The sequence below is a fragment of the Carex rostrata genome, chromosome 33 (assembly GCF_964058835.1).
Source record: "Carex rostrata chromosome 33, lpCarRost1.2, whole genome shotgun sequence".
NCBI lineage: Eukaryota > Viridiplantae > Streptophyta > Magnoliopsida > Poales > Cyperaceae > Carex > Carex rostrata.
In genome coordinates, this window is record NC_135950.1 from 4,525,399 (window position 1) to 4,545,516 (window position 20,118).

At 32.6% G+C, this 20,118-nt stretch overlaps 2 protein-coding genes and 1 pseudogene across 3 annotated transcripts in view; all 3 read left to right on the plus strand.

Annotated features, from left to right (window-relative positions):
• LOC144548394 (uncharacterized) overlaps positions 1-20,118 on the plus strand; it is a 61,658-nt gene that overhangs the window by 639 nt on the left and 40,901 nt on the right. The window contains exons 2-3 of the mRNA XM_078297056.1: positions 1,930-2,474; positions 2,574-2,911. Coding sequence (XP_078153182.1) covers positions 1,930-2,474; positions 2,574-2,911 — 883 coding nt within the window. The remainder of the gene's footprint in view (positions 1-1,929; positions 2,475-2,573; positions 2,912-20,118) is intronic.
• On the plus strand, positions 6,713-10,324 carry LOC144548305 (uncharacterized). Its single transcript, XM_078296981.1, has 2 exons — positions 6,713-7,052; positions 9,769-10,324. The coding sequence occupies exons 1-2, from the start codon at positions 6,766-6,768 to the stop codon at positions 10,322-10,324; spliced, it is 843 nt and encodes a 280-aa protein (XP_078153107.1). The 5' UTR covers positions 6,713-6,765.
• The window catches only part of LOC144548306 (actin-related protein 2/3 complex subunit 2A-like), a 55,826-nt pseudogene continuing 49,642 nt past the window's right edge, over positions 13,935-20,118 (plus strand). Inside the window, exons 1-10 of the transcript XR_013509337.1 lie at positions 13,935-13,940; positions 14,041-14,144; positions 14,237-14,303; positions 14,399-14,606; positions 15,140-15,309; positions 15,402-15,479; positions 15,562-15,750; positions 16,064-16,144; positions 16,239-16,332; positions 16,614-16,943. The product of XR_013509337.1 is annotated as an actin-related protein 2/3 complex subunit 2A-like (transcript). The remainder of the gene's footprint in view (positions 13,941-14,040; positions 14,145-14,236; positions 14,304-14,398; positions 14,607-15,139; positions 15,310-15,401; positions 15,480-15,561; positions 15,751-16,063; positions 16,145-16,238; positions 16,333-16,613; positions 16,944-20,118) is intronic.

Consider the following 20,118-nt stretch of genomic DNA (forward strand, 5'->3'; position numbering starts at 1 on the left):
TTATACAAAAATCAAGCAATCCATGAAATGAAGAGCAACATTTTGATAATGAAATTATTAAGGCGCCTTCCAACTGAAGTTGTAAAATGAGCCCACACAACTTAATTTGCATATATACCGATGTCAAATTGTCCTGAAATATATTTTTTGTGTCAAATTTTAGTTTTTATACATAATTTTTTTATGCGTCAAATATTAACAATTAATTACCAATTCTTAATTTGTAGTTGGTCTATCTGTAAAAGATCCAAAAATAATAATTTTGTACAATAAATAAAGAGAAAATTAACAAAAAATAATAATTTTTTAATTTAAAGTGGGCCAATTTATAAAAGATCCAATTAGTCCAAGTCAACGTTTATTTTATTTTCTCCAAAGCAACAGTAACATGTAATATCATTTCTTCAAAATTATTCTCTCCAGGAGAAATTTCTCTTGTTACATTTTAAGAAAACGTTAGTCCACACATCAAGAAAAAAAATTTAATATTCTTATATAAATTTCTAATCGGCAACTTTCTCATATTAATTAGTTTTTTTTTTACTTTTTTTCTTATTTGGTCCCATCTTTTTGGTCTTCTCTAACTAATTAGTACTTAATTTGGATAGGAACATCGATCTTACCTTATCAACTTAATTGCCTATGATTATAATTTAAAATTGAAAATAAAAAATAGAATGAAAATAATTATGTGTGATAAAAATAATTGCCTATGATTATAACTTAAGACCAAATAAATGTATTCGGTTATGGCTATCGACAATTTAGTACACGTGAATATGGCCTTGATCGAAATTGGATCCTCTTGGCTTCATTTGAAATAAAAAAATCAAAATCAAAATTAACTCAAGCAAACAAGTCCTGAGTCACAAATATTTTCACCCATAAAGCAAGTGAAGTAAAGAGAGAATATTTTAGACATGTGTATTATGTAGATGGATGAATCAAAGACGAAAATATTTTAGACGATTCAAACTCATTTTGTATTTTTATATAAAAATAATAATTAAAAATATTAGCAATGTCAAGCCTCTATATTATAATATTAAGCGTGAACTATATGTGCAATGCTAATTTGCTAATTGTGAACCAATTGCTAATTTATGAAGTTATTAAACGTTAATTATGCAAAAACAATTAATTGTTAAATATCAACTCTATATGAATTTAAAAATGAATACAATTCAAATCTTAATTAGGTGCGAATATGTTTCACAGGAAAAACGGAACTTCAAGGTGAGATAACATGCTATTTATTGACCGTATCTTATATTTTTGTTTGTTTGCTTTAATTATTAAAGATAGCATACATACTTCGTACATTACAAAATTGGAGACGGTTGCAAATATATTTTACTGTACATCATATTAATTTATTATTGAATCATCTTGATATATATACGGATCAAAAAAAAAATAGACCACAATTATCTAGGGAACACATCTGTGGATGAGTCGCTTGTCACATTTATTTTACTTTTGTAATTTCTACTGTGATTATATTTAACTAATTTGTACAATAAAACTCTATGCTCGATTTTGAAAGTTGTACAGTATATTCAAAATGTTACAATGTATTTTATCAAACATTTCTGAACCAACATTAGTGCTAGATTGGTCTCAAAAGGCCCAATATAATAACGCACTGGAGAAACCAAATTGATTAATTTTATAATATATAATGATCTTGATACCTTCACGATGATCTTCAATGACGATGAGCCTATTGTTCTTCCTTATACAAATTGTCTAACCAATTAGCCCTCATAGAATTGATTTCCTTTTACAAATGATCATTTATTTATGCACTATTCATCCCATTAAACCATCTTTTGGTGAAGATTGGATAAGGTAATTACTATATAACATGAATTCAAACTAAATATTGAACGCATTTGACTTAGTTTCCTAATGTTGCAATTACTTCAGGGACAACAAGACCCACTGTGCCCGGAAGAGTACAATTGGTAACTAGAAACAATGACAAGGCACCACTTGAAGAAAACATCCAAAAGGTGATGCTGGAACTCACTGGCGAAGAAGAAAGTCGATCGGGGTTAGACCTTGTGATGGTCTTAGATGTTACCAAGAGCATGAAAGAAGGGAAGTTAAAAGAATTGCAAACAGCTATGCAATTTGTGATCAAGAAACTCAGTGTTGTTGACCGCTTGTCAATTGTCAAGTACGACTATGATGCAGAGAGGCTATGCCCATTGCGCCAGATGACTGAAAGTACCCAAACAGAACTTCAAAATCTGATCAATGATTTGTTTCCCAAATGGTATGATATGAACATCACCAATGGCCTTTTGATGGCACTGAAAATTCTCAATGACCGTTCAGTTAGCAGTGGACGTGTTGGTGCTATCATGCTTATATCAGGTGGTGATTGGGAAAGAGGCAATGCTGCCGCTGTTCCGGTAGGAAACGTGCCCGTGCACACATTTGGTTTTGGTAATCGTCACGATCCGAAGGTACAGTTGAAAATTGAAAATAAATCCTTATTTATTGACAATTTCAAGCAATAATTTGCTTGTGCTGCATGCTAATTAACTTGTCCATGTTCTTTATAGGTGCTCAAGGCTATTGCCAATAATAGCTTGGGAGGAACCTACTCGGATGTTCGCGTGGACAACTTGACTTTAGCCTTTTCACAGTGCTTGGGTGGGCTTCTCAGTGTGGTTGCTCAGGACCTAACAGTGACTGTCAGTCAAATCAAAGATAACTCAACAATAAGGCAGGTATCTGCCGGAAGTTATCCGCAATCCATGGACAATACTGCTGGTTCTGTAACTATAACATTCGGTGATATATACATCCAAGAGATCCGGAAGGTGTTAGTTGACCTTCATCTTCCTTCTACTACAATGAAACAGGATGCAAATGTTATCGAAGTCTCTTACACATATAAGTATATCAAATTACTCGCGTATATAACCTATCATCATTTTGATGTCAGTCATCAACCTAATTGTAATACTTATGCATATGCAGGTTTAATGGAGAATTGTTTGAGGCCAAACCTGAGACTGTTACTGTATGCCGTATGTCAAGGTTAACAGGTGAAGAACAGCAAGCACTGCCTAAGGTGAGAGCGGAAGAGGTCCGTCTGCTTATTGCCGAGGCAATTAAACAAGCAATCGATATCTTCGATGCTGATAAGAAGGATCTGAAAAGTGCTCAGGACAAGCTGGAAAATGGGCTGCTTAAATTGGAGGATGCAGATATAGAGGAATTGAAGGCCGAGCTAAGGACCGAGCTGAAGGAGCTGCTTAAATTATTGCACACACGTGCAATTTATAAGTCCTTTAAGCGTGAAATATATAATGTACAAGTCCGTCCTTTTGCATATTCCCTACTGATTTCCATTGCCACACAGCGTCACACGGCAAGGGGAAATGATATCGGAAAGTTTCAGCTCTTTTCCACTCCTGCTATGCAAGAATTCCTCGAGGAAGCCCAGAAGTTGCTTAAAGTATCGGACGACGACCCAGTTGATCAGGATTCATCAGGATCAGGTTCGGTCCCAGTTATTTCACCATTCATACAATGATGTTTATTTTACAAATAATTTATTTTAAGCAATATTGATCCCAATTAGCCATCTTCTGCTGAAGATTATATAATGTAATTATACCATAACTGAAATTCATACTACACTGGAGAAGTTTTGCAAGTTTTACGGCCTATCCAAATCGTTACAATTTCTCTCATATATTTAATTTGTTTTACATAAACTATAAATTACTAAGCTGATGTCACTATTAAATATAATAGTTAATATTCACGAGTAAAGCTAGCGTGTGACATGCTTACCAAGAAAGTTTGGTGAGCATAACTCCAAAAGTATATCGGATCAACATCAAATGCCAAATCCAAACCGTTGAAATCCATGTACTTCATGAGTGATGCATATACATGCAAAATTTTGAAAGTTTCGAGTTTATTTTCTACACGGTCAAGTGGTCAAAGAAATAAACATTTTATTATAAGTTATTTTATATATTCAATTTTTATTATTTCTTTGACCACTTGACCGTGTAGCAAATAAACTCGAAACTTTCAAAATTTTGCATGTATATGCATCACTCGTGAAGTACATGGATTTCAACGGTTTGGATTTGACATTTGACATCGATCCGATATACTTTTGGAGTTATGCTCACCAAACTTTCTTGATGAGCATGTCACACGCTAGCTTTACTCAATATTCACTTAATTTCTCTCATATATTTAATTTGTTTTGTACTCATATTCAATAAATAATTGTTTTGTACCCAAAAGGCCCAATATAATTACGCATTGGAGAAACTAAATTATTTAATTCCATCATATATATAATGATACCCTTGCTGAAGAGTAAAGAATAAAAAAAAAAAAAAAAAAACGAGTCAACGAGATGATACCTCCTTCTTCTCCTCTCCCACCATATTTAAAGTGAATAGCACTGGGATCCTAATGAAACATTTTGATAATGAAATTATTAAGGCCTCTTCCAACTGAAGTTGTAAAATGAGCCCACACAATTAACTTAATTAACAACGAAATAAAGAAGATACATCCTCATTTGCATATATACTGATGTCAAATTGACCTGAAATATATTTTGTGTCAAATTTTAGTTGTTTATACATAAATTTTTTATGTGTCAAATATTAACAATTACCAATTCTTAATTTGTAGTTGGTCTATCTATAAAAGATACAAAGAATAATAATTTTGTACAATAAAGAGAAAATTTACCAAAAAAAAAAATTTATTAAAAGTGGCTCAATCTATAAAAGATTCAATTGGTCCAAGTCTATGTTTTTAGCAACAGTAACATATATATGTAATATTAGTTCTTCAAATTCTTATTTGCAGGAGAAATTTATTGTGTTTCATATTATGAAATGATATTAACAATTATCAATTCTTAATTTTTAGTGTATCAATTATTTATCTAAGAAAAATAACTTGATATTATTAAATTATTAGTTGCTCAACCTATACAGATACAAAGAAATAATTTTGTACAATAAAGAGAAAATTAACAAAAAATAATTATTTTTTATTTAAAGTGGGCCAATTTATAAAAGATACAATTAGTCCAAGTCAATGTTTTAGTTACCCTAATCATTTTATTTCATTTTCTCCAAAGCAACAGTAACATGTAATATCATTTCTTCAAAATTCTTATCTGAAGGAGAAATTTCTCGTGTTACATATTAAGAAAAAGATGGTCCGCATCAAGAAAAAAAATTAATATTCTATAAATTTCTAATTGGCAACTTTATCATATGTAAATTCTATATAATCTCAATAATTTATTAGTTTTTTTTATTTTTTTTTTCTTATCTGGTCCCATATTTTTGGTCTTCTCTAATTAATTAGTACTTATTGATAGGAACATCTTACCTTATTACCTTAATTAACTGCCTATGATACTAATTTAAAATTGAAAATAAAAAATAGAATGAAAATAATTCTGTTGTCGCTATGGACAATTTAGTACAGGTGAATGTGGCCTTGATCGAAATTTCGACATTTTTATTTTTACTCCATTAAAAAAATATTTTAATAATAATAACCAAAGTTTAGTAACAATTTTAAAAATACCCCACCCGTGGAATTTTTCCACGGGCTGGAATTTTTTTTTTTTTAAAACAGAAATTTGTTTTTTTTTGTATTGAAATATTAGAAATGTTGGATATATTTCTTTGAAAATAGATGGAATACAATATAATTTGATTTATTAGAAAGACTGTAACAAATAACCCAGATCACTATTTTTCAGGCCGGATTTTCGCGGCTGTAAGAAAAATTAATATATATTTCTTTATGTGTTATTGGAAAAAAATAAAAATGCTTAGATTCTGAGTTATTGATCCCGGATCAAAAGTCACTTCTATATAATTTAGAAAATATTGTGATTCTTCTAGGACATTTAATTTATGAAAAGTTGTATCTATTTTTGAAAAAAAACAAAAACTTTAAGTTATTTAATAATTATTATTCAAAAAGTAATTATACCATAACTGAAATTCATACTACATTGGGCACGTTTTGGTTAATTTTCTAATTGCTATTTCTGTAGAGCCTGAGAAAGTACAGCTGGAAATCACAAGAAACGATGTGGCACCTCTTGAACAGAACATCCAAAAGGTGTTGTTGGAGCTCTCTGGTCAAGAAAATAGACGGACTGCTTTGGACCTTGTGGCGGTCTTAGATGTTAGCAGCAGCATGAAAGGAGATAAGTTAAACACAATGAAATTAGCTATGCTACTTTTGATGGATAGTGCTGACAATGACTACCGTTTATCGATTGTTGAGTATTCTAGTAAAGCAAAGAGGCTATGCCCATTGCGCCTGATGAGTACTGCAAGTTCTAATAAAGAAAAACTCAAAAATCTGATCATTGATTTGGAATGTCAGCCTGGAACGAACATCACTGATGGCCTTGAGACGGCACTCAATGTTCTCAGGAATCGTTCATTAGTTAGCAGTGGACGTGTCGGTGTTATCATTCTTATGTCGGATGGTGACCAGAATCAAGGCGGTGATGCTGCTAATTTTCCAGTTGGCAATGTTCCAGTGTTCACATTTGGTTTTGGTGAAGATCATCCGGAGGTACAGTTGAAATTTGCAAATAACCTCTTACTTTTTTACCTTTTCAATCACAATTTGAACCGTGCTGCATTGTTATTAACCTTTTCTTGTTCTTAATAGGTGCTCATCGCTATCACCAATAATAGTGGGCTGGGAGGAACCTACACGGAGGTTGGCATGAACAATTTGAACAAACAGTACTTTCGCCGTTGCTTTGATGAGCTTCAAAGGGTGGTTGTTTGGGACCTGATGGTGACTGTCAATCAAATAAAAAATGAGTCCACAGTAAAATGTGCATCTGCCGGAAGATATCTCCAGTCCATAGACAATGCTACTGGTTCTGTAACTATAATATTGGGCACGCTCTACAGGAGAGAGCCCCACTATGTGTTAGTCGACATTCTTCTCCCTGTTACTAAAAATGATCATGAAGCACAAGTTCTCCAAGTCTCTTACACATACAGGTATCTCAAATTACAGTATTTTTTTTTGAAGGTTAGTGGTTTTCAAATACTAAACAATTTCATTGATAAAAAAACGTATTTACAATGGATTAAATGATCGTAATTCTTAAATTTATTTTTTTATTCTCATAAAATCTATTATAGTATTATAATCTTCATTTCTCTCTACGATCGAATCTGCTTTTTTGACTGCGCGGACCATGCTCACACGACAGCTAGATCTACTTACCGTCGCACTCCAATCGAGATGTTGATCACCGTAATACTTTAATCGCCATCTCGCTCCACGACCGGATCCGCTTCTTCGACCGCCGCCGCACTTCGACAACGATCAGATCTACTTACCGTCATGCTCCAGTCGAGATGTTGATCATCCTAATGCTATCTTGCTCCACAACCGGATCCGCTTATTCGACTACCGCCGTGCTCCAACGACGACCGAAAGTACTCACCGTTACATTTCTATTGAAAACAGCGATTTTCAATAAATCTAAAGAAATAGTAAAAAAATTCCAAAAAATGTAAAATTTGGTCTCCAAACACATATTAATATGGAGAACAAGATGAACGATTCGGATTGACCGTTAGGATTTTGAAAAGTCGAAATCCAAGCCGTTGCACGGAGGGGCTCTATGCTATGCATAGCATGCTAGCATATTCCTATATATATATAGAGAGAGAGAGAGAGAGAGATGGGCTACGGTGAGTTGCGAAGTAAAGCGACTATTTTACTTCACGCTCATATTTTGTGATTTTAAAATTCAAAACGTCGATCCGAACTGTTCATCTTGTTCTCCATATTGAAATGTGCTTGGAGACCAAATTTTACATTTTTTGGAATTTTTGTACTATTTATTAAGCAATTTTGAAAGTCGCTGATCTGATGGTCCAGAAAATTTTACTGTTTTTTACTGTTCACAGCAAAACAGCAATGTTTAAAAATGCTTAATAAATAGTAAAAAAATTTCAAAAAATGTAAAATTTGGTCTCCAAGCACATTTCAATATGGATTAAACATCTAATGGTTCAGATTGGTCGTTTGGACTTTCAAAATAAAAATACGGCGTGAAGTAGAAGCGCGTTTTACTTCGCAACTCACCGTAGCCCATCTCATATATATATATATATATATATATATATTAAATTAATCCCCACAAATTTCTTGGTATACCGGAACTAATTATTGTTTTGTTTTTATTTATCTTAACATAATTAGACTATAAAAAATCGTGCTAATAAACATTCGGGTCATAGTAAAGGTAACAATTTATTCAACCAAAATCGAAAAATAATAATGACAAGGATTCATTCACTAAGTATTTGTTTAATTAATCATAAATATGAATTGAATCCTCATTACTTATTACTCTCTATTTATTTTTATTTTTATCCAGTCATTAAGGAAATAATGAATACCGTTATAGTCAATTCATAATTACAAAGATAATTATAAGGACATTTAATTAGGGCTTTTTATTTTTTCTTAGTCATAATTATATTAATCGGTTATATAATAGAAGAGATAATGATTATGACAACGGTTTGATACTCTGATAAATTATATTATTACGTTATTAATTTTTACAATTTTATTTAATAATAATTTTTCAACGATGACCCAAAAAATTAATTTGTCGATGGCCTTAAATTTATTTTTATTACAAATAGGTCGATTATTAAATATTTACCAGAAATTGTATTCTTCTTTTTTCAGAAAAATAATTCATAAATCCAATTAACTAAAAAGTATGATTTATATTGTAATCTGATAGTATGATTTATATTGATCAGTATCTCTAATTAGATCTTTAAAGTATATTTCTGAAATACTAAACACGGAGAAATATATCAAAATTATTTAAGACCGATAGAAGTCGAATTGTTAGATTTAATCAACAATGCAACATCTAATATATAATTTGACCGAAACAGTCAAATCATAATTCTTGATAGATTGTCTAAATAAATCATGAAATCTATTGTCTCTAAATTACTATATATCTACGAATAGTAAATTTGATTTACTGTAGATTTTATAAGATCACAGCTCCTTTGATTAGCTATAAATATTATAGGCTATTTGCTATTTTAATTGAAAATTATATCTTTGCAAGCTTCACTTACGAGTTTAGCTACATAAATAATTAAAGCATAATTTGTATACACTGGATATTGAATATTGCTCTGATTATAATGACAAAATATATTTCAAAAAACAATCATATAGAGAAATCAAATTAACTAATTTAATTTCATGATGCATTCAGTCAACCAAATATTCATTATTATATAGAGAAATATAGAATGATTAAAGTTGTTAACAACTAATAGTAATTTTATTCTGTTTTTTCAGAAGATAATTTCTAAATCCAATTTATTGATCTCAAAATAACAAATCAGATTTTAAATTTTATTTATATTTCCTATTTTGTTTTATTTAATAGTTTATTGATCAATTATTTATAATGTAATGCAAATACATCAATTACAACACTATGTAACAATGAGTAGTTGAGTTGAATGAAGAGAGAGACAGAGGAGAGTGAAGAAGAAGAGGGAATTGGAGTGAGGTGGCGGCTGCTGTGCAAAGCCTAATCGCTTTGGCGATCAGCTTCAAATTACAGTATCTTCCAAAGAAATTATGTATATGTGTAATTGTGTATAACCTATCACTATTTTGATGACTCTCATCAATCTAATTGTAATACTTGTGCAGAAGCAGCTTTGATGGAGAACGGTGTGAGCCCAGAACTGCCACTGTTACTGTACGCCGCAAGTCAGATTTGACAGCAGAAGAACAGCAACCAAAGTCAAGGGTAGCATTTATAGAGGCCCATCTGCTTATTGCTGAGATGATAAAAAAAGCAACAGGTGTTGCCGATAAGGAGGATCTGAAAAGTCTACGGGATAAGCTTCTCCATAATCTGAAAAGTCTACGAAATGACGTCAGCGACATCACGGTTATATCCATTGATATGTCCTTGTTGGAGAAGGAGGTTGAAGAGCTGAGTGAATTGATGCAATCAGAAGCAATAAATGAAAACCAAGGCCGTTCTTCTGCATATTCCTTACTGATTTCTCATTACACCGAGCGACAATCCAAGGAAAGGGCAAGGGGGCTTATTCGTGTCATCACTCCTGCTTGGCGAGAATTCGTTGAGGAAGGCATGATGTATGATGACATAGATGAATTACTTCTCTATATGGACCGCTTCATTTGTGCTCTCGAATGCATTCTAATGATTATCAGAGAATTCCTGCCATTTGAGTAGCTGTCCATCATCACTGGATAAGACCACTTGAATATCCTGCCATTTGCCGGCCGGTTCCTTTTTGTTTTTTACTAAAGGTGCTTGAGATTCTTTTTTCCTAAAATATTTATTTTCAATATAATTTCTCCTGCTCTTTTTATTTCGTGGGTGCAGTATTTAATTAAAGGGAAAATTTCTGCTATACCCATCAAAACTTTTAAAATAGCCAATTTCCCCATCAAAACATCATAATATCCAATATACCCATCAAAACTTAAAATTTTTTACTCTGTACCCTTTTAACAATATAATCTTTAATTTAATTATTTTAAAAAATAAATAGACCTATGTACCCTTTGCATCATTAAACAGAGGTATCCAATTCATTGAATTTTTCTTCGACCTTCCTCATCCGCTGGACCATCTCTCCCTTAATCGGCAGAAAGCAATTATTGTGCGGCCATGCCGCCCTTCTTCCGGCCAACCCCTCAAATCGTGCACCGAAGCGACCTCACTCCCTGACGCTGCTACATCCTATCGCACGCACATAAGCGATCTTTCGACTCAACGCCTCATTCCTGGCGACACTGGTAGGCACATGAGTGCCCAGTACCGGTAGACCATGTAACTTTGAATTTTCTTAAAAATTATCCCATGGTCTGATCTATTTTTTGCGTTGAAACATGCCCGTAGGATTTGTATTACAAAATCTCAAAAAAACAAGTTACATTTGTCAAGTATTCTTGAAATTCCTTCCCTAGTCTTGTTACATTTTTCTTAAGTTTCAGAGAAATTGAGTATAGGAAAAGTGTATCCTTCACAACTTGTCCACCAGTTAATTTTGGCTTCTGCTGGCATGACTACATGAGAGACCTGAAAGCCCCTGTTGGCTATTGTTCTTTAGTACCTTCCATGCTTCAAAAGTTTCATGAAAAACCCTCCAGTCAGAGTGCATAGGGGAGTTCGTACCAGCACATGCCTTTGGTAATTCTTGACAGTCGGTATAAAAGATAGTAGAGGCCATTCCATTTTGAACCGCATTTTGCAAATAAAAGCAGGAGAAAGGAGATATTAAGCATGGGTTAACGGGAATGAGACACTAGAGAAGAACAGGACACTCCATTTCAAATAGAAGGGTAAATTTGTCAATATAATTTTAAAATAATTAAATAAAATGTTAAATGAAAAAATGGGGACAGAAGAAAGTATATCAAATTTATATGGGGATTTTGGATATTATGATGTTTTGATGGGTAAATTGGCTATTTTAAAAGTTTAGATGGGTACACAAGAAATTTTCCCTTAATTAAAATACAATATTTTTTAATTGTACGTATAAGCGGTGGTCAAAACTTCGTTCCTTAATTTGGACGGTGAATTCAATTTTTTTTTTTTTTCCTAACCAAAATTAGAGTATCATATATACTTACATCGAATCGTACTTGCGCTTGCCAGGTAATTACTAGTAATTAATTATTTGTTTATAATCTTACATTTCTATTTTGTTGGTGTTCTTGATTAAAGGGAGCATCATATATATATGCCACATGACCGTAAATGAATATAATAATAGAGGTTTTATGCATGATTAGAAATATATAAGATTGAACCAATTGTGAATATTTTTTCATAAAATAAATTATAATGGGGAGCCAACTTTATAGATTAGGTTGTCAATCGTTAATTCACGTCTTTAATTTTACAGCAAGAAGATTATTTTTTTGTTTATATTCAAAATTTATTTGCTCCCTGCAATCTGTGGCATGGACGAAATTGTACAATTTTGATAAACACGGAACTTTTAAAGTAGCAAATTCACAATAAAGATTTTCATACATTGTGACCATACTAAACATGAAATTTTATGCTTGGTTTGATTCCATTGGAAATTATGTAATTAAAAAGGTCATAATACAAAAATAAAAATTTCTATTAAGCAAATGTGAGCACCTATCTATACCTTTGTTTTGTTTCATAGACTACATAGATTACAATGATTTTTTGTACTTTTGCAGATCCATAAGAGCTCTCTTTCATTATATAAATTTTAATACATAATAGCTTTTCTCTTTTGAAGGTGGAAATTGTAACAAGGCATTGCCTAAATAATTTAATTTCATATTTATGTTCACTGATATGCTCGGTTTGACTATTCTATATATAATTTCATTACACAGACTAATATAAAACCCAATTTTATTATAAAAAATACAACTCAAATAAAGAATTAAGATTTGTGCCATAGCAGAGGTGTAATGCGAGCACATGGCTCATTAATATTTGTGCCATAGCAGATCAAATGGACCTGATCCAAACTGAAATTTTGGGTTGCTTTTTGGGATCTATACATGACAGAAACTATGTTCTATAGTTTAAGAATATGACAGATTTTCATATTACTTCATTTTGGTGATTTCCATTGATTTTCAGAAGATGAAGGAAAGAGAGAAAAGAAAATTGTGGCCTTTAACAAGGCTATGAACAATGTCATTTCTAATTAAGACGCCAGAATTCATATTTGAAGAGTGATAGTTCACCATCTCATAATTTTATATTTACTTATTTGGTTGACATTCACTATGTTTGCAACTGACACAGACCCTCCCAATATATTAACAGCTCTTTATCTGATAAGAGTATCAAGTGTGCAATTAATATTATAATCATGTAGCATTGTATAGGATCATAATTGTGAGATCACATTTTAATGTTGAAATAGAATCCCCCCTCTTCTGTTTTCTAAACTTTAAATTCAAAAAAAAGATGAAATTACTTTTTTTTTTTTTTTTTTAAAATTCCACAGCAGCACTACAAAATCAAAATATATGGTAAAGACTAAATTTGAATTGCCAGATTTTACAATTCCTTTTTAAGCACATTCAAAATTACTTTGTTTTAATCTTTCTTTTTTATTAATACATTATAATTTGTATGTATAAGTTAAAAGATGTATTTTGATTAAAACAGAAATTTGATAACTATAAGCCTTTTTATTAATATAAATACACAGATAATTGTAAGAACTAACTATATTTGAACATAACACCACTAAAAGTTATTTATGAAGCAATTTTAATTTTAAATATGAACAATTCATACTACCGTTGGTTCAAAGAAGGAAGGGATTAGAGCAAAAATATTTATTTTTATTTTTTAACAGTATTAATTAGTATTTTTAATTAATTAAATTATAATTGGAGATATAAATAAAATGGACGAGTTTAAATGAAAAATAACTAATTTTAAATTTTTAATTGATAAATACTACCTGATAAAGTTAAGATCATATATCTAAATTTCTCTACAATACCCTGAAAACGAATTTTAACTGCCTGAAATTCGCTACAATACCTTCAAAATTGATAAGTGGACAGGACCAAACTAAAAAAAAAGATTACATATTACCTAAGGTAACAGAATATTTCCTTCTAGATCATGACCGTACAATTAGAATCCACACGATTATTGAAGGCCATCAATTCTAAATGGACAGTAACGATCAAAACATAAACATTCTGTTACCTCAGAGGAAAAGACTAAAAACAAAGACGAGAAAAAGATTTGAACCACATATTCTCTGACGTAACAGAATATATAATTTTAGATCCGGACCAATCTGTCCCTAAGTGGAATGCCGGCACCTCTTTAATATTCGTGCCAAAATAGATCGAGCGGTGAAGATGTAAAATCAAAATTTCTGTTACCTCAGGTTATATGACTTCATTTTTTGAGGGCAGATTGTGAAAAATTGCTTGTCGGATCTCTCCTTCTCTCTCTCATCAATACTCCTTCAGTCGCCATCTCGCTTCCTCCTTCAGATCTTAAATGATCGCCTTCTCAGGTCTCTCATTCTCTCTCTCTCTCTCTCTCGATCGACTTTACTTCCCTTCTACTGCAAAATCATTAGATCATTGATTCATCTATATTGAACAGTCAAGACAAGGGAGTTGATATCGACTGTCAAACGGTAGAATTCGATGATGTTCGTTACCACATCCAGGTTCTCTTTTCTTTATGCTTGCATTTTTCATTTTGCATTTTGCAACTTGTTCCCTCAATTTTGTGCTAAATTAAGAATTTATGCTTTATTATCAGGTTTCTATGCGGAACCCTAAAGTGTTGGTTCTATCAGTAGCATTACCTCTATCACCTCAAGAGGCGGTATCTTTTGATGGCCTCCCATTTGGTGCAATTGAGGCTATAAAGGCTGCATATGGACCTGTTGTACAGATCCTCGACCCACCAAAAGACGGATTTGATCTCACTTTGAAAATCAATTTAGTGTAATTGCCATCAGAAGAAGGTCCTGAGATTTACCTTTCCAAGGTCATTTTGGTCTTGCTATTACTGTGTACACCATGCCAAGGATTGCTACCAGTACCAGTACCAGTACCAGTATGGTTTTGTTAAACAGATCATCCAACTGATATTCAATGGCTAATGATAATAAAAAATAAAATTTTCTTTTAGGGTGCGTTTGGGTGCCAAGGAATAGCATGGTTAGTTGGGTTAGTGACTATTCCAAATCTGGGTTAGCAACTATTCCACATTTGGGTGGGAAAATAGCTATTCTCAATACTTGGGTTAGCTCGGGTTAGTGTGCTATTCCGCTAACCCAACATTTTGGGTTAGCGACTATTCCAAATTTGAATTAGCACGCTATTCTCACTAACCTCACTCTCAATCCAAACGTACCCTTGAGATTACCAGTAGATATCCATGTCACGCCTAGTTCAGTTATCAAATCACCATTAGATACAAATCCAGAAAAGTTTGTTACCAGAGCTTGAAAATAAAGTTACTTCGCTAAGTTTTCTTCCCATGATATTCTTCCAGAAGAAAAGAATTCTATCTTGGTACACATTGCATCTATTAGAGAAGTTGTTTTAGGGGCCCCACTCAAGGTCTTTTTGAAAAATCTCAGCATGAAGACGGTGGGGCCTGAAGCAGGGCAACCTGTAGCACTTGTTCATTGTCCCAATGAATCATTCTTTGTCATTCCCTAGGTAATTAATCACTTACCAGTCTTGATGGAAACAATAAGAAGGATTTAACAGAGTATTTTAATAGATAACATTTTATATTTCTTGAATGTTAGGCAGATAGAGTTACAGTGATTTATCCTATGAGATTCCAGGACTCGATTGATATTGTCTTGGCAACTTCTTTCTTGCAAGTAATTCTACATTCCCTCACTTATGAACTTTTTTTTTCTCTGACACATGAAAAAGCACATAACATGATTATTTTCTAAAAAGGAATTTGTTGAGGCAAGGCGAACAGCTGCCTTGAATAATGCACCAACTTGTATGTGGTCACAATCACCTTCTCCTGAGTTGAAAGGATCCCCTGGAAGCGCACTTGCTGCAAATGCTGGTTTTGTTACTTTTGTTACTTTCAGTTGTCAGTACTATCTTTCAGGCACTGTACCAGTCATGCTATTACCTGTAAGTTTTGGAATGTTAGAGACCATCTGAATTGCTTTACTTGCAATGCAAAATATAATTTTGGTGGAATTATTACGATCGAACGATCGGTATCTAAGTTCAAGTATTGTGTTACCTGAGAGTATGAACATTATTTTTTGCTCCTTTTGTCATGCACATGCAAATTAATTCTTGCTTTTATGTTTTTGGGACGCGCACTTGTACTCTACTAAAAAAACTATAAAATTCTGTATTTTTCTCTCCAAATTCTATAATTAAGTATTTGTCATCAATCCAATTTTATTTAACTATATTAATTATTTTATCCTTTTAGGTGAATCCCGAAATGGTCCCACAGTTTGAAAAAGCTGGTCTTAATTTTGTTGGAAAAGATGAGACACAAAAATGAATGGAGGTATGATGTTATTACTCATTATTTCTTGATTAGAACCATAAAAAGTTGTCTTTTTGTACTTGTATTGTAACATTTAACATGTTAATGGATTTAGATCGTAGAACTACAGAACCACCCGTTTTATGTGGGTGCACAATTTCACCTGGAGTTCAAATCAAGACCTGGAAAGCCTTCTGCTCTATTTTTAGGTAAATGCTTGTGCTAGTTTACTAGTTTGTACTAACTGGTACAGTTAGCACCTAACCTGCACATGTATGTAATAAAAGTTGGGTTTATAAGGTATCAGTTAGCAAGTATGAAAGCAACATATTCTGGTAATTTCTTCATCCCTATACTAGACATCATGCTTTTTTCTTCTAAATATACCAATTTTTGGTTGACATGTACTGGGGCCCTTTCCAATTTACTATTGCTGTAAATCTATTTTTTTTATACTTTTTTTTTTTTACCTTTTTTTTGATGTCCATAGGGCTAATAGCAGCATCATCGGGCCAATTAAGCACCGTTCTCCAAAGCAACAACAAGATAAACAAAAAAAAAGAGTTATAACAAATGGCTTTATGAACTCAAAACTCCAAAATGGTCATATAAATGGCCACATAAATGGTCACATGAAGAAACCCCTAAAACCTCTGGTGAATGGAAATGGAAACTACTATGGGAATGGTAATGGATTGCACGTCTAGCGTTACATTAGTCGTTTAATTTGGGATTTATGGTTTTGTTTGTGTAAATTTTGCTTTCACGGGATACGAGTTAAATCTCTCTTTCTAACAAAAGTTTTAGAAGAGCTGAGATGGTGGTCCTGTAGTTTTATCAGTGGATCTATATTGCAATTGGTTAATGCTTTGCAACATGTAAATTTGTTCACTTTGAATTCAACAATATAATTTGCAAGAGTTGGGGTTCAACATGTATTCCAGCCTTTTTCATTAACACCCTTTTGATTTTGTATATCATTTATTTCAACTAAAATAAACTCTAATTAGCTTTATTTTAACCTCAGTAATTAATCAATCTAAGAAAGAAAAAATTAACAAGAAAATGCCAACATCCGACTTGAAAATTTAAGCCCATAATAATTAAATAAATGTGGAACCAAAAAGCATGACACAAATTTGAAATACAATTATATGCAATATGGATTGGGCCATCAAGTAATCCAAGCACAAGGCCCAATCATCTCCCATCAAATGTAATAACCACTAATCATAGATCCAGAAAACTAGAAAAGGCACCCCCAAAAAGTTTATAGAATGGACTATAATTATTGGTGTCCTTTCTTGTTTGGGTTAAGTTTTCCAAATTTTTTTAAACCCTGTTCGGATGCTTCATTCCATTGTCAACCTTTTCCATACCAAAAATCTGAACTTACATTTTTTGAAGCATATATACGAATCACACCATATAGAGCCCAAATAAATAATTTCTTTTTTGGATTAATTCACAAATAGTCAGTTGAACAAGGGAGATACCACTAAACATAATAATAATAGTACCATTAATTATTCTCTGTTTCCTTAATTACTTTTGTATATTGCAGGTTTAAGAGATGAAAAATTGAACATTGACTATTTATGTGACATCAAGCACATATCTTTTAAATGATGAGAAAGAACTCTGATATATGAACCTATTGTTCAGAAAATAAGTAGAGCTGATTCTTAGAAAAATTACTGTAATCTGACGGATGCAATGTATCCAATAAGACAATTAATTTGATGAGATCTTCTGATGAAGTGAAGGTCTATCTGTTTTATCTAGATTTTTGACATTTTTTTAAGAAAAAAACTATTAGTGTAAATTTTCACATTCACTTCATGATAAGAATTACTGACATATTTCTGCTGAATAACTCAGTGAAATTGGCTATACATTCTACTGGATTATCTAGTGTAAATGTTGTTTTTGAAATTTCATAAAATCCATATAATTTTCTTTAATTTAATTATCTTAAATATTATTAATAAAAATTTTAGATCAATTTCAATTCAATTGGGTTCCACCAAAGAATATTATAGCAAAAATATTTGAACTTCAATCGGTTCAACATTGCATGTCAAATAAATAGAAAAGAAAGGTATAAATCATAATACCACAGCCTCGGTGGCACTTGAACACAAAACCGAAAAACCTGCTTCTACTGGCTCTATAATTAAATTTTCAGGGGGTTCTGGTAAATTTTCAGGGATTATGATAATTTTCAGGGGTTATGGTTTAATTTTGGGGATTCTGGTAAATTAGCTTAATGCTTATATATGTCCCTGCTGTGTGTAAGCCTATGGACATTGATAACAAAACAAATAAAAATAAAATAAACGCATACTAACACCACCAAACAAAATGAAATAAATCCTGCTTTTAAGAGACAACCTTTTATTCTATGTACAACTCTGGTTGTGTATAAAATGACCTTAGAGTCTGAGAATTTACCTCCTGCTATATGACACAAGATATAATGTAAAAAGTATTATAATGCAGGAAATGATAGACAATGAGGTCCCAACCAAAAGACCGACTTTAAGGCTAAGTTGTTTTTCCCTGTGTAAACCGAGTGAAATAGCAAAGAACGGTTTCCAAAATGGAAGCACCATCTAAAAGATACACCTAAATAATGAAAATAAAAAATGAATCAGTGTATGAAAAGTTACACAGACAAACACGTGTATGTATATATGAAAAGCTAGATGTTACCAGTAAATCTATATAGGCATAGTAGATTGGTAAGACTACAATTGATACGAGCTGAATTCCGAACCTAGATACTATGTACCACTTCCCTACCAGCACAAGTCAATGTATGTATGGCCTTGCAAAATGCCAAAATATCATATATACCCCTGACAAAAAAAAATGAGAAATATGTATTGCCCTACAAAACAATTGTAACTTTTTTCACAGATAACCAGCCATGTGTGAACCAAGTATTACAAAACCATTACCCATGCAAAAGAAATTAAGTTAAAATGAAACTGAGACTTACTGGTAAGTAATTGACCACTGCCAAAGCCAGTGAGACATGAAATACTGAATACAAAGCCTTCTCCATTAAGGAATATACACACTTAAACTAATAAACAATCCCGATCTAGGTCTATACGGCGATAGCCTTAGAGAACGAGCCACACAGGATGCATCACCAATGTATACAAATGACAAGCCACAAGGATTCTGATCTTGATTTTGAATTGGATCAAGGCTCGAAGTCAATTGCTCGCATCTTGAAGTGTATGGGCTTTGATAAAAGATCTCGACCCATGACATCCCAGGGTACTCAACAGGTGTCATACACATCTCTTCCTGTCAGATTCAATTTATGTAGCAAAGGTAACTATAACTTCAACTTCAAATTGGTTGAGTTTTGAGTTCTTCTGGGACTAATGAGAACAAAAAAAAAAAAAAAAAAACTCATTTATACCTCTGAACATGCACAGTGATCCCCGGTATATCCAATCAAACAATGCCTAAGGCTTTCCATTTTGTCACTTCTTACGAGGCTCGAATTGGCACAAGACAAGGTCTGAAATGGAGAGAAGTCTTGGGGACACTCTCCATTTCGGTTTCCTGCCATCAGAATATCTCCCGCCTCTACCCATGAGATTGGAACACAATAGCCCTTTTCGTGAATATTTTGTGATTTATTTCTTGTCAGGATCTGGAACCAGTCATCAGTGCTTGTACTCTCAAGCCATCAACGGTTACAATTAAATCAAGAGGTGATAGATGGGTAGATAAGGAGTATTTTGGAAAGTTCAAAACCTGTTTTGTAAATTACACTACTAGAATTCTCTTTTGTACCAAGGGTCTGAAAATGGCTTGTTACATGCGCGTGCTCATGTTATAAGCCCCAAAAACGTCATTAACATGCGCCCCCTCATGTTACAAGTACCCATGCCTATACCCTCCTTGCAACTGCTCAGCACACCCATGTTACTACTCCGAAATGGCTTTTAACATGAGCTAGCTCTTGCAAC